At 40.0% G+C, this 16514-nt stretch overlaps 1 protein-coding gene across 2 annotated transcripts in view; it reads right to left on the reverse strand.

The window, feature by feature from the left end:
- gpc6a (glypican 6a) overlaps positions 1-16514 on the reverse strand; it is a 179905-nt gene that overhangs the window by 143042 nt on the left and 20349 nt on the right. For both annotated transcript variants that reach the window (XM_030414720.1, XM_030414719.1), the window contains exon 2: positions 593-751. In XM_030414720.1, coding sequence (XP_030270580.1) covers positions 593-751 — 159 coding nt within the window. The remainder of the gene's footprint in view (positions 1-592; positions 752-16514) is intronic.

A 16514-nucleotide genomic window follows, 5' to 3' on the forward strand; every position in this document is an offset into this window, starting at 1 on the left:
ACACCGCCATTTGGACCAGCTGAACATTAGTAACTGACTTGACCAGCTGACTTTGCTATAAAGCACTGATTGGCTGCTGAAACAGATGATGTGCCTGATGGTCATGGCAGGTGCCAGGATTATTCTTTCAACTGGTGTCAAGGGAGAGCCTGACCAATCGTGGGTATAGGTGGGATAGGCATGTCCTGTGCACACACTTAACTACCAAATAATATATGTCTGCTTATGTGCTAAAACTAGCCACTCCCACCTTGATTAGCAGAGTCACAAGGAACACCATCAGCCAACATCAAGACCAGCTGCAACTTTTCCTTGCAGTGTTTTAAAATGCTTTAGTCTTGTCATCAATCATTTGGTTTAAATTGGACTTCTAGCAGACGTGTGACTGAATCTCATAATGAAGCCAAGAGCCAAGAAAGAGGAAGAGAGACAAACGTCCATCTAAACAAATTAACCCATACAGCATCGTACTAATAAGTCATAGTGATTGTTAAAAACGGCTTGTTTAGAATATATTTACTGAAAATGGAAGTACCCGCATGTTTCTCATTCTCTGCATGTCAAACATATCAAACAAATCCATCGACCTTACCATCAAACTTTTTATGCCTCGCGACGAACGTCGTCCTCATATTGTGGCTGCTCCTCTCCACCAAGTTCTCAAACTCCACTTTGCTCTGCTGGTTGAGTTTGTCCTCCATCTCGGATGTGCAGCAGGTGAATCCCTGAGGACAGACGCGCAGGTGCTCACCTGAAGGAGACAGAAACACGGAGTGCCATTTTTACACACATCAGTGCCACAGGATTCAGTTTTTCAAAAGGCTGAGCTGAGTCTTTGATCAAAACTCTCCTGTGATTTTGGGACTCTCATCACCGAAGCTATCAAAGAGGGACAGAGCGTGACAAATGGGGAAGGATAATATTTGTCGGTAGCCTGCTATCGTGTGAAACAGAGAGTAACTTTGATACGGCAGATTTTATACCTCATGCAGGATTTTCTTTATATCACAGTCCAAAGAGCTGCAATAACCACGACTGAGCTCGTGTACAGTACATCAGTATCACATAGATCAGATGGCTGGCAGTGCATTCAGAAACCATATTTCAGTAAGAAAAGTGCTGAAGCTGTGTGGAGTAGTCCAACATCAGCCACAATCGCCATTAAACCAGCACTGAATGTTTTGCCTGTTTGGGGCCAGATGCAAACAAATGAACACTTTACAAGCAAACTTGTTAACCAGCGATGCCAATTTACACATCAACCAGAAAAAAAGCATCACTAGACTCCATTTTAGTCATGTAAGTCATATATTCACTCTCTTTTAGCTTTCCTTTTGGTCTCCATCAACTCCTAAGCGAAATATATGACTCTTTAGCTGCTAAATGTTCACCAGCTTGTAGCCAACTGTGTGTTATTTGCTAATGAGCATGTGGTGTACAATTGTTTGCTCGCTAAAAAAACAATTGTCTGCTGATGTAGCTGAATGGTAGGATTGGTCATTGTGAACCAAAACAGCTAAATTGGTGGCCACAAAACTAGAACAGAAAGATGCCAAGTCCAATTTAGAAATGAGGGGAACTGCAGAGATGGGTGACATTTGATTTCTCAGATCATGACTTGGGGCAACTCCTGTCACAATACACTCCAATTTGATGCATTGATAATATAAAATATATTAATGAGTTTAGCTTTTAACAGTAATATGTATATGAGGTAATGTGTGGGTAATTTCTGACATCACAGCTGCACAGGTTCTTGTACGAAAATAACAATCTCAGTCCAAAGTTAACTCAGAGTTTAAGAAATTTTCATTTTTTCCTCTTTTCCCTGTCAGATATTTTTCACTTTCTCAGCTGATGTTGTGAGATCAGACTTCAGCTACCATCGCAATGTATTCAAACCATCTCAACAGCCACAGCTTCTCTTTCTGGAGACAATGTCCCTGTCACGCAGGTTAATCCACAGACCCTGCCCTGCTTAATTTAACAGAAAAGAAGTTCCCAATGAAAAAAGCACATTGTGTGGATTGTCTTAACCTTTTAACATATTTTTTTCAATGATTTGCAAACTACAAACAAAATTCTATCCATTGTGGAAGCAGCACAATGGTCGGTGGTGTAGATCTCAAATTCAACCCTACACTATCAGTGTTATCTGGTTAGCCAGGTACCACTAGGGGGTGAGTGGTGGAGTAATCATTGTACAAATAGAAAAATGCCAAGTGTATCATCTGTATCATCAACAGTAATGCTTTACAGAGACTTTAAGCTTAAATTGAGAATGTCTAAAAAAAACTGTGTGCGATACTTCTGGTCAATAATGTTTGTGTGTTCGTAAACAAGATTCATCTAAGTTGAGTTAAGTGTTTTAAAATCCCTTTGAGGGCCGGTCTTCAAGCTGTCTCTACAACTTGAGTTGTTGCGCAGGAGGACAATTATATTGATTGGACTTAAAGAAGAGTAGAACAAGTGTGTATATCAGACTGTAAACTTGACCAAAGGGCTGGCTGCATGATTCAGAAACAGAGGTATTGGATCTTGGGGAGGGTGTTTAATAATTTGCTCAATTCAGAGAGTTCTCCAAGGTACAGCAGAAATTATTCAGAAATTGTGAAAATGTGGAACTACACGTCTTTGGCTAGAACCTTGCCTTCGGAAAACAAAAGTTAAATTACTTCACACCTCTGAAAACCTTCTCATTAGAGCAGAAGGGTTGCCCTCACACCTGTGGACCATTACTGGTGTATAAACAGTGTATGTAAAAGGGCATTGAATTGTATAAAGGAGTTAGGGAAAATGATGCTGAAGTCAGATGAAATGAAAGATTTAGCTCCACAGTCGTAATGCGCAGCACTATCTGACAGAAACCAGGCTTAATCCATCATGCATTTAACACAATCTCCAGCTCAGAGCATGCTGATGGCAGCATCACCAGGCAGAAATGCTGTTTAGAGACATGGGAGATTAGAGAAAATGATGGTTTGAGCCAGATACTGACAAATCTCTGAGACAAAAACAGTGAGAGTGATTTAGACCCGCGGTTGAGTCAACTACATCCAGACACTAGGACAGTTTAAGGGAAAGAGTAAAAAATCCAAGAGTGGCCAAATCTATGTAAAAGCAATAAAAGATCCTGATGTAAGCAACAACATCCTCTGAGCAGATTAAATCTGCAAGGGTGCATGTCAAAAAATGCCTAAATCATTTCCAAAGGAGTTTCTGCTAAACACCGGCTCAAAAGAGGTTTTATTTTCTGTTGTAGTTTGTGCTGATTGACAAGGAAAATAATATCTAATGGGCCAAAACTGACCCCCAAATCAAACTTTTCGGGCCAAATTTCTAAGATCAAAATTCCATTATCAGTCTGTACATTATTACATGGGTAAGAAGGGCTCATGGGGTCCGACCACACCCATCTCAAACTCGACCTTCATTTTCATTTCAACTACACACCTCTGAAGTATCATGACTGAATCAACCCAATGTGGGCCCGGGGCATAAAGTGTAAAGGGGCCACACACCCTTACTTTTGGCCTCCTTGGTCAGACCACGGCCATTTTCAAAGTCTTTCAGCCTTCATTTCGAGGTGTTGTGGCTCTGTCGTACTGACATGTGAACACCAAAACTGCTTCCGTATTAGTTCCTTCTACAACAGGTGTTTCCAAGTCTATTCTACCATGATGACACACACAAACTCAAGGTAAAAAACATTGCCTGCTGGTAAACAAACATTTGCATATATAAATCGTCTGTTTTGTTTTGTTTTTGTTTTTGTTTTTATTTGGGGGCCAGAGACACAATAAAACATAGTGAATTATTACAGGCCTTTGTTTTTCAATGCACCTGCACAATGTTGGCCCCCAAACAAACAACTCTGAAGAAGATTGGAAAATGTATGACAAATTGTAAATACAAACAAAGTGGTATACAACTTTACACAATTGTTACTGGCTATAATGGCTTTTGGTGAATTTATTGCACAGAGATGTCTAAATTCTACATTTGCTATACAACTACATGCAACAGATGTTGCACTATTAACGGACTGCCAGAGATATAAAAAAACAAAACAATACACAGTAAATAGGCTTCCAGAATTTATCAGAGTCAGAGAAATATAAGCCAAAGTATATCCATTTACAAGCCAATTTCTGAAAAGTTTTTTTTCCCAAAACCACTTGAGTGAGAAGTTTTATCGATGAGCTCATAACTCAGCAGCAGGAGACGGACTTGAGAGCTCAATCATGGACCACTCTTCAGTGAGAGGATGAGATCCATGATTAACAAACAAACAATAAAACAAACAAAAGATTAAGCTCGTGGTTACTGTGGAAACACTGAGAGTACACTGGTCATAATGTGTACTCACGACTGTTTGCCTTCCTGGGCAGTAAGGAACCGGGAAAGTTGTTTTGCTCAGGAAGGCAGCAGATGTGCAGATTCTTTGGACAATAATAACCAGTCGTTGCCTCGTTACTGATACGTACAAATATAGCAGTTTTACAGGAGCCACATTTTCTGCACTCTCGCCTTATTATCTCTCCTCAGCGTCTCTACGTCTGAGAGCATCAGACATCATTATCAGAGATTTCTTAAAATAAAAGAGTCTGGCGGGCAGTCGCATGAAAGATTTGAGTTTCGTGGGTTTTCTTTTTTCTCAATTCTACCCATTACAATGTGAGAAAAAGAAGGATTAAATGAGATGAATGTGCACCAGTGGCGGATTGGCGCAGAATAGACTCAGATTGTGGCGCTTTAAAAAAAACAAAACATCCTGCTTTACAATGCAGGCACTGGCAGTCACACCAGTACTCTGCATGCATATACAGTAAGCTATAGACAGAGGAGCTGTGCATGGATAATGAAACAAGGAGGATGCAGTAGTATACGTGCTGGCACTCTCAAATGTGCTTAATCCTTAATCAGTCCTCAGAGACGCACCCGGCTACAGTAATGAGGTGCACCATCAACAGCTCAACACAAACCCATTGTCTCCAGAGTAATGCACAAGTCTCCTGGCCACAGAGACCAAACTCTGTGGAACAACAAAATAAGCTGGAATGCAACAGTCAATTTCCATCCGGTCCTTCTTTAAGGCTCTTTTGTTCCTCTGCTAAACGACAATGTTCTAATCACTCAGCAATGCAACAGTATTCCCTGACTGTCGCATATCATTTCCACTGCGTGGAGATGCAACACAGTGTGATCATCTTTATTCCAAGCTGTGATCAGTTTAACACATGCTTGCAGAGCTCGTGGTAAAGTGTAGCATGCTGGTATTCCATAATTACCTTGTTTGTTTTTTTTCATTTTTCATTTTAATTCATTTTTTTTGTTCTGCGGTTTATCTTTTCAGGCACATTTCATGTTTATGTTGTATCACTTTTGCTTACAATTGAGATCTCATTAATCAAAACACAGTATCATTAAAGTATCAGTGTAGCGCAATCTCTTTTCGTCCTTGTCTTTTAGTTGCTGGAGGAGAATGATTACACCAAGGAGAAGTGATTCTAAAGGCTGACGTGGGGTCACATTGAACTGGCATGCATCAGCTGGTTGGCAAATGTCAAAGAAAACACCTAATTTCAGCCTTGTGGACCATGTTTCCCAGGATCTTTGAAAGAGTTTATGGTTTATTGTCATATTATCATTGATGGATAACTTTAAAAACACAACATGTTCTTGTCGCATTAGGACGCCCTGCGACTCTAAAGTAAGTCCATCTCAGTTTGAAGTTTCCACTGATGTAATAACTTGTCAAAGTAGGTGGAATACCACAGTTGGCCACTAAAGGTTGGCAACAAGAAAAAAAATCAATATGAGGCAGGACTGTCCTTAAGTGCAAATGACAGCTGAAAGGAAATCCTGGTGCTTTTAGCTTTCATAGGGTGTGCATCACTCTTTTCATCACTCGCTCTTGTTTTTGTACAAACACATAATTTGACACATCCGGCTACTTTCACCACTTTGAAAACACTGCTGTTACATAAACCTGAATAAAACAGGAGTGTGAGCTGCATGCTTAAGACATTGTGACTGTTGCCAAATAGAATAGAATAGAATTGAATAGAATAGATATTGTCATTGTTTCAGCAACAATGAAACACAGTTAGCAGCTCTTCGTTTAGACAATATAAAATATCAATATAAACATCAATATAAACAAGTATTTAAAAAAAAAAGATAAAAATCCTAACATATATACAACAATAATACAATAATACAATATATACAACCAGTTGTACCATGTTGTCCCTTCTCTCCCTTTCTCACTCATCTTTACTTTCTGGTCCCTTTCCATGATACAGACACCCAATTAGGAGCGGAACATAAATAGCAGGGATTCCAAAATAATACACAAGAAAACTATCCAACATTTTTAGGCACAACACTCTCCTACAGATTTTTCCACCGAGTTAACACATCGAGAGCTCTGCTTCTTTAGAACAAAACAATCACAAATGCCTTCCTTAGTGAACTTAGGGAATAATCGTCCCCAAATCTAGATGGGATTTTGGCTCACTAGACCATATCTGTCCTGTTCTAGTTGGTTGCTTTGCACCCAAGATGGAATCTGAAACCAAGCTGTCAATACACTATACGCTTGCAAGATCACAGTTGTGCTCAGACTCTGTCAGGCTGAGTTAAACTTGTAAGACTCAATACCAACGCTGCCAACAAAAATGGAGACAGAAGGGTTGACACGATAGAAAGCCAAGGATGCCTATTTGGGGGATATATAAAAATACATTCACAAAGATGTATTAAACTGATTAATTTTCTGAGCATGACTAACTATTCAACAGCCTGAAGGAATTGTGATCGAGACCAATATAGCCGTTTAGAGCTGTCCCAAATGATTATTTTTCAAACAATTAATCTAGCGATTATTTTTTCGATTAGTCGACTAATCTAACGATTAATTTAACGTTACATGACCAAACAAAAGTAACGTAGTAACTGTAACTGTCCTTCTTAAATTATATGGGGGAAAAAATACCACAGTTGTAGGCGGAGCAGCGCCTGTCCTCCCGCCTGTCCTACCAACTCTTCGTCACATTTCTGCCCGAAAAAGTGGTTGTGTTGATAGAAATCACCGCGATGGTCAGCCCTCCCGACCGAGACTTTAGTGAACTTTCCCCCAGAAAACAGCCTCCGTCCCCGCAAGTGACAGAGTCACGCAGCGACCTGTTTACTGATGGCGATTATGTAATAATGTAATTTAGCACGAAAAACGTAACTCTTTCATCTTCCAGGATGTTTAGAGGGCCGGGCTCTCAATCACTACACATTATAAACGGTCCACAGGTTTAGATAGACAGGGGAAACACCTGGGAAACACCCCGACGTCATCATCATGACGTCTACCGTCACGTCTCTTTAGGAAAGGCAGCGCAGCTTTCTGTGTGAATTACATGCCGGTTCGTCTTTATTCCAGCAGTGCTTCGCACTGTGTGAATGACCAACGGCGGAGAATTGACCAATCGCCGCTGCGGCGTTAATGCAGCATCTCTGTGTGAGAGTGGTTATTCTCAGCCTCGGCAAGTACTACCACTTCCTGTTTGGGACGACGTGTCGACGCAAATTATTCATGTCGACGAATTTATGTCGTCGATTACGTCGACTACGTCGATTACGTCGACTACGTCAACGCGTCGTCCCAGCCCTATAGCTGTTTAAATCAAAGATGAAAAAAAAAAGCATTCATTTACCTATTTAACAGCTCAACAGAACACAAAGGATGGAGGAAGGATGAATGGAAGAGTTAACCACAAAGTGACCGTTTATGATTCATTATTAAAACTTGAGTAACACAACCAAAATATATTTTGCCCATTTTCAGGCTCATGTTTTTATTTTGGGTTACAACTGAAATAAGTTTTCATGTTTTAATGCTCAAAAAACACATTGTTTTTTTCTCTCTCTGTCCAGTACTGGAGCACTCTCAGTCTCAGATGCTGTTTTAGCTCCTGTCTCTTTAAGGCAACCCATCCCGAATATCAAGTCTTCTCTCATTGGCCAGCTCACACGCACCTGACCCAGCACCACAAACAACAAGAGAGGGGCTGTGCTGAATCAAATAATCCTGAATCCTGCCATAAATGATGCAAATTTGTGACATGGTGACATAGTGTGATATCACAAAGTCACCGCATTCAAGGTAAGACTTCTGGCGGGGTGTTTCAGGAGCAGTGTTTTCTGTTGGTCAAGATGAGAAAGAACATAAAACAATAAAATGTGTGTATGAAGGATACACTCCTTACAATCATGACGGCTAATATAAAAATATGTATTATCATCATTATATAAGTTATTATTGAAATATTCAGTTTGGAATCCCGGTTGTTGAGTACAAAATCACAGCTGATTCCAAAGAATCCATATAATCATGCCTGCATTAATTGACAAGTCTTGGCTGTTACAGGGATGCTTACATAAACAACAGCCTCAGAAATGGATTTTGACAAATCAGAGTTGTTAGCAAGTGGAGCACCTAGGGGGATAGATTAAAAAAAATAAAAATGAAACAGAACACCGTTTTCGATGCTAACAGTGCGGATGGCTGCAGGTGAAGAGGTGCAAGTGGGAAGTTGGTAACAGTCCCAGAGAACGTCCGTGGCATCTGTTAAAACGGCCTGCCAAATCAGCACTGCAACCAATTCTCTCACTGCTACTGAAACTTTGCACATTTATTTAAAAAAATGCTGTGGGCCTTTACTTGCTAGTCATGTCCATGTCGGTAATCTGCTCTGTCAGATCATACGTTTCACATAACAGCAGGCTGGATCAAAAGGTAAGGTTTGCTTTGACTGAATGAGTGGCAGAGAAACAGAAAGAAAGTAAGGAATCCTGAAGTGACAACATCACGGGCAGAGGTGCTAAAGAACATAGCAGATGTAAAACAACACAGATGTATCTTAAGCATTGCGTCTGGCACATCCACCCACATTCATGATTCATTATACTCTATCACAAATTCATGGATCAGCACACGCGAAGACAGCCCGGCATACACACATACATAAAACATGATTTACTTATGAGCAAACAGCGATGGAATCACTGTGAGTAAAGTGTGGATAAAGGTCCTTGCTCACATGTTTAACCCAGTAAAGCTTGTTAATGCACCATCCTGTCCTTGCAGCTGCAGATGTCAGAAGGCACTGCTGCACATCTTTCCCTTTCAGAACGAGCTGATCAGGGATCTAAATGTATGTAATCACAGACGGCAAGATAATTAAGGACAAATGCTGATCTTCTTTGGGGATTTTACACTTAAACGCTCTGGCTGGCATTGGCCCAAATGTTTCCTAATCAAATATGAAGTGAGGCATAAGAAATATTGTTCATCTTACAAATGCAATCACACTGTTTTGTTCCATTTCTTTGATGCGCAGATGCATTTGGCTCCTCTGGATCACTATCTTCATGAGGCGCATGACATGATTGAAGCGTAGCATTGTAATTAGGTGAAATTGCTGACTACAGTCTCAGAGCATGCTCACACGGGCTGGCTGGATGCTGTTGTGTGGCTTGAGAAGGAGATGGCAAGACAATGCCCATTTGACACATGCAATCAGCCGCATAGAAACAGCTGCTTCCAAAGAATTCAGTGTTCTCTCACACATTATGAAATGTCACTCGAAGATTAGCGTGTGTTACATGTTTGTTTAAGCAACCAGAGATTCTGATTTGCTCTGGAGTACAAAGTCAGAAATATGTAGGTCATTGGGAATAAGTGGACGGACCTGCAGGAATGATCACGCAGAGAATAAAGAGGAATTTACACATCTGATGATGTGCTTTATTCCACAGTTGCCATGTATTTGGCCTCAGTTCCCTTTGGCTTCATATCCCTTGATGTTAAAGAAGCATGCGGTCCGCTTCTTTGAGGTTTCACATGCGGCAATCATGTAAAGGATGGCACATTTCTTATCCTTTCACTCTAATAGTGCTTCATAAAAAATGGCAGCAGAGCCTACAGTTTGTTAGACAGCCATTTAATGTTAAAGCTCAACAACTGCAGCAGATGCCCTGGTGACAAGCAGCACATTTGAGTTGCCTCAGATGAAGGACTCTGAAGGCAGATTCTCCTTCTAACGTATTCTGCTTCAACTAGCATGCACTGTTTTTATAGTCTTTCATTATGTCTTCACCAGTGTCCATTGGTTAGTTGATAGGTTGGTTTGTTTGTCAGCAGGATTACAAAAAAACTACGGAAAAGAGTTCCGCTAAACTTGGATGGAGGATTGGTCTTGGCCCAGAATACACCCCTTTACCTTCTGGTGCAGATCCAGAAAAAGGTATAGAACCAGGAATTCTTTCTGGCTTTCTTTAACATTGTGAGATAGCTAACATTTTTGTTTATTTCTCAGGGTATAATGCATGGATCTTGATTAAAAACATTATGTGGGGAGCGTACCTATGTTCCCCGGGTCCTATGTTCCCCGGGTCCTATGTTCCCCTTTTCATGTTTTAAGACTAATAAACCCTAACCCTAACCCTAACCCTTTGGGTGAACAGCGGGGAACATAAGACCTGGGGAACATAGGGATGATCCCATTATGTGTATTTAGGTGGCTGGTATCTAGGGGTGACTACGATATAATGCTGATCCTAAGAAAAATCCAGATCCAGCAGAGTTAACTGAGTATTCTTTGAGGGTATCCTTTTTTCAGTCGCTATATGGTTACAAATAAGATATTAGATTATGCTATATTATATTCAAGAGGACTGTTGGGCCTTAGTGAAGGAACCAAATGATTTATCGATTATCAAAATAGTTCTAAACATTAAATTTCTACGTTCTTGCTCCGTTGATGAATGAACAAGACAAAGGAACCAATTCTCCCAACAAATAAAACACACACACACACACACACACACACACACAAACATGCACACACACACACACACACAAACACGCCAGTAGCCCCTTTTACGATACTGTTGTTAAGGTTTCTGTCTTTTCTTTTCTTTATGCACATTTTTAAATAACGTAGAACAGTCGTCAGTAGAGAAAATGTTCAATGCCTGGCCAATGTCATAATTTCCACAAGAAGCAGAACACAATTCTGCTTTTCAAGACACTCTATATTTTGTCTTAGTTTTAGAAAATGCTGTAGGTAAGATGATGTGCCGAGTCTATAAAAACTCCTCAAAGATTGATCTGTTTCATCTGATCACAGTTAAATCCTTCAACAAGCAGCTTCCTCCTTTACTAGGACCAAAACACCCATAGTACCATAACGGCTTTAATCCAAACTTTTACCGTTTATAACATGAACCTAAACCAAAGCGCTTCATTGGTGGAGCCTCTGGGTTTCACACCGTGGCAGGAAACAATGGCAGCAGGAGATTGTAAAGGTTAAAAATGAACTCGTGACCCCTGTCATTGACTTATAAGAGCACTGGTGGATCACAAAAACAACCTAATTTGTAAAAGCTAAATGGAAGTCCTAAAATAACTGCTAGTTAATGATTTTTAAAAAGTTGAGTAGACTAGTTGAATTTGACTATATATAACACCTCATTAAAATTTTAGGTTTAAATCCATTAAACAAAATTTGATATGAAATATATTAACTTAGCAATCATGATTTTTATGTTTCATCTTTTACAGAAGGATTAACAAGAAACTGCATATTTTCTTCTTTCCCCACAGTAGCAAAAGAGAATGTTAGTCGAAATAGTAGAGTTCAGAGGAGTATACTCGAGGCAGAAGTGTTTTGTTTTACTGAGAAAGATGTTGTGCTGAGAAAGAAAAGAAAAAAATCTCATGCATTATTATGTACTGCAAAATAGAAGGGGTCTGGAGGACTGAATATCATGCTGGTATGTTTACCAAACATGGGCCATAATAGTGAAATGTTTCTCTATTTCTACTTTAGAAAGAAAGAGGGAAAGAAAGCAAGCAGAGGCAAGAAATAACAACAACAACAACGAGGTGACATTGAATAGAATTTTTTTTTTCCTTTTTTAAGGACTCAAAATGTCTCAATTCAAAGCAAAGATACTTTCAATGTTAAACTAAAGTAGAAAGTGGGCGGCTGTAAACATGGCAACACCAAGTTGTGTTTGCTCCATAATTCCTGTGCTTGGTCATTCGCTACATGGCTGCCAGCAGGAGGGTCTGCATACTGTGTTCTTTTTGCTACAAGGTGTGAGACCTCAATAGTCACAGAGCGCCGAGCTGAACTCCGATTGGTCTCAGTCACTTTGCCAACTCGTGATAAGGCTTCAAAGGGAACGCTAAGGATAAGGCTTCAAAGCTGAAGTTAAGGAGGTCCTAAGGCTTCTGCACCAACATGGTAGATCAAGTTAAGGGAAACTTAATGCAATAATCAAAATAAAAAGTAAAGGGTGTAAACCTATCTCGCTTGCCATACTTCTGCACTGCGCTTCTTTGTCGCCCCTCAGCTTGAGTTTTTCTCGAAAAAAGTTGAGAAATGTCCTATGGCGCCACTACATGGATCGTGGAAAAAAACAAAACATTGAAGATTAACGTGTCCATAACCAAATATCAATACATGGTTTATTTCAGCAAAAAGAACAACCATCATAGGGTCATGAATGAAATATTGGAGCAAGTATTCAATGTGGATTGTCTGAGACAAGCTGTTGTCCAAAATGAGGTTTGCAATGATGGTCATAGTTCTCAAGCATTTATCGTGACAAGAGGGTTCATAAACATAAATAGATCCATGTAACCTTTTAACCTGCATTCATAATGATGTGACTTTTTATGAGCAAAAACTCTGTCCATAAATATGTTGAAATATGTTAAGAATAGAGTCATTAAATTCTATTACAATGAAGGTGATCAATTCCACAACATTAAAAAATCTGGTCTAGTTTTACCGGAAGAAAGGATGGAATCTTCTGGGCTGTGCCGTTATGAGCTTCTCCAACAGCCATAAGCCTTTGCTCCATGAAATCAATCCTACGTTCATAAATCCCCATTAAATCCTCACGTTTCGACTGCATTCTGAGCTGCATGCTGACAAAGGACCGACCAGGGGCCAATACATACTGGTGATCTGCCTACGCTGAGCTGATAGTGACCTGCCACCACATGCACATTTCTTCTGCTTGGTCCTTTCTTACGGTATAACTTCATAAAATGATGCATCTCTTCAGAACCAAAAGCAGGAAATCATGAAGTTTGACAAATTCCTTCATAAGACAAGTAGTGCTGGGTGTGCTCCCCATTGCACTGTAACATCCAGACAGAAGGGGTGCATTAATGTTTTTTGTTTCCAAAACATCTCTGCTTCCAACAAAACTGCTTGTCAGACGGTTGAATAGCTTCAGAAACCTTCCCCCCTAAGAAGGATTAGGAAGGGCCATGTCTGACCATTTCTAAAAATGTTCCGAAGCTGATGGTCATGTGAATGGCCAGCTGTGCTGAGGTGAGAAAAGAGCCAGCATTTGAGCTTCTCCTTCTTTCCCTCTTTATTTTACTCTCCACACAATTATTTGTGTCAATTTCCATTCTAACAACCCAGTGCAACAATATGCATACCTTTTTAGGAGAGGTTGAAAATGGGCACCCAACATTTAAAAGATATTGCGTCTCCCTCTCTCTATAATGGCTATTTGAGTGCGGTCATTCAGGACAACACTCATGATTTACAACATGACTGAACAACTCATTGTGCAAACTAGTTCTAATCGAGTGTAACCCCGACCCTAAATGTGTTCGGTTCCACTGTGCCACTGCACTAATGACGGCAGCGCTTGAGTGTGCGAAACACAAATGAGCCTCAGGATTCTTTCACATAAGAAATACACGATGAGATATAAGGAAACATATCACCTTTAATGTTATAAAGCAGAAAGCTTAAGTTCCAGTATAGCTGATCTACATACTGTAGTTTGACAACTTCATAATCTTCTGCTTCGGAGATTTAAAATGCAAAAGAGACCATTTCCAATTCTATCCCCATAACTCTAAACATATGTTGCAGGGAAATGTGAAAGCTCCAGAATATTTCAGGGCAGCTGTGGGGAAAAGAGTGGGTTGAATGCCCATGGAGGGTCTGATGCCAGACAGTGTGATTAACTCCCAAAAGGATTCATTAGTCTACCTGGCCAAAGGGCAAACTGCATATGGACCATGCCATCTGTTACATCCCTTGACCACTCTTGCCAGCATTTATAAAGTGAGGACATCCGCGCCAGAGCTTCATGCCAAAAAAAAAGCCAACAGATCATGAAGTCAAGAGAGAAAAATGTATTATTCACCCATGCTGAAAATTCATAAAAAGGTGAAGTGATGCAGTAAATGTAATTAATTTCTGCAGAGTGGAGCAGCATCTATTGTACTCATGAGCCGGTGAGCTGATTCCAAGTGTGTTCCCCTGATAGCAGTTTCCTAAAAAGAGCCTAAAAGAGCCAATTTTTGTGTATTAGGTAGCTATTATGTAGGTCACCTACATTTTGATTGAAATCGTGATTTGTTTGCTTCTGCTTCCACAGCATCCAAGACTGCTGCCTGTTTAGTGGGTTTTCACACCACAGCAGAGCCAAGCTCAATATCAGGGAGGCACCAACTTGAATGAATCACATTTATTATCATTGATCTACCACCACAGTCCAGCTGCAGTCTCATTCAGAACTGCCTCTGGAATATTGCCTTGCCTCTGCCCTTATAATCTGGCTGCCACAGAGCACCAATGCGCTCAGAGACTCATTGCCTTCAAATGAGGGCTCAGGCCTGCTATGCAGAAGTAGCTCCACACTCTTGACATTTCAATTCAAACAATCGAGTTTACTTGAACGATATCTATACTTCACCTTATTTCTGATTCAGCTCCTAGCTTTAAGCATTGTTTTACTATACAGATTTACATACTTGCAGGTATACTGCCATCCTGTTCCTACACTAAGGCTTAGTGGTGTGGAAATGTCTCGAAATCAGCTGCACCTCAATGCAGACCTAGAAGATCCTGTATGAGAGCAGCAATCACTGTGAGGTAAAGGTCGTTTATGCCATTGAAATGTGTCATAAAATGTTAGTACAATAAGTTAGCATAAGTACAATAAGTAAGCTGAAGTTAAAGACCAAAACTGAACTTATCTGACCAGGAAAGGAGGGTCAAAATCAGAAACTTCTCTAAATGACAGTGCTGCTTTGTCTTTCCCCTCTCTTCTCTCTTTGGACTACATGGTTCAGCCAAGTTCAGCCCACTGGACAGTAAAAGCTAAAAGGCTGGCTGAGCCTCGGCTCCCTGTGAAAGGTTGACACGTCTATCTTTGAGATCTATTGACTCGGGTACAGCTTAGCCCGCTCACACATCTGGACCATGACTGTCCTTTCTTTATTCAGGCTGCGGTACATTTAAAAGAGCTCTTTATTCAGCCAACACAGACTAGATTAGAGGGCAGAAGGGGAGCTCAATCACACTCGGCAATTGAATTGAAAGTTGTTGAATGACGGAAGACTGTATGAATTCCCTGTAACGTTATTTGGAAAGGAAAAGCAGCATTGAGCAAAATACATTAAAAACAGCTGCTGCTGTTGTTGGTTCAACACACCGGATCAAGGTTGTTTAAAGCTTAAAAGGTTAAAATCAAATTATAAAACCAACATGATTCCTGCAAATAAAGGCATTCTGGATGTATTGTGAGAATCTTCCTTATTTAAAGTGCAAGGACAAAGAGTAGGCTATCCACTGGCAGACGATTTTCTTATTACTTTGTACTTTCACTTTACTTTACTTTTTTACTTCCATTCTAGTCAAAAATATTAGTTGAGAAATTAAAAAGACTGACCAGTAGAAAGTCAGCTAAAAAAAAAAGACCACATAAATACCACAGTGCTGATGCAGGAATAACTAGAGGTAGTTAAAGTTAAGTGGTTGGTCATGTTATGTTATGTTGAGGTTTTGAAAACCGTGTAGCATTCTAGCAGGTGGACATTTTGAGGGTGAACTATAAACCAGTACAGTAAAAACACAATTATAAGGATGGTATCAGCTACTTCTGAAACTGAAAACAGTGAAGTCAAACTGTCATCAGATTTCGAGGGGGAAGCTGATTGAACTACAAACACAATCTCAGAGGAATTATAATGGGAATTTTTTCACTTATTTATGCAATGTTATCTCTAGGAGAATAAATATATATATTAGGGCTGTCAAAATGTACGTTAATCGTTTATATATATATATATATATATATATATATATATATATATACACACACACACATATGTGAGATGATTCATTTGTAGAATTACCGCGATAATTTTTGAACAAATAAACGCATGCGCAGAATGACCTGCCCCATATATCCCATAATTCATCCCACTCCGTCCACTCGTCCTCGCTCTAACGTTATGGCTGAATGTGACCCGAACGAGGTTGAGGAATCTGTAGAACCTGTTGGCCCTTTGGATGGAAAATTTGAGTGTAAGAAAAACAAAGATGGAACAATCAATAAACACATCGTGATTTGCACACACACTGCAGGAAGGAGGTTACGTTTCACCGAAGCACCTCAAGCTCTAA

The sequence above is a fragment of the Sparus aurata genome, chromosome 4 (assembly GCF_900880675.1).
Source record: "Sparus aurata chromosome 4, fSpaAur1.1, whole genome shotgun sequence".
In the NCBI taxonomy this organism is placed as follows: domain Eukaryota; kingdom Metazoa; phylum Chordata; class Actinopteri; order Spariformes; family Sparidae; genus Sparus; species Sparus aurata.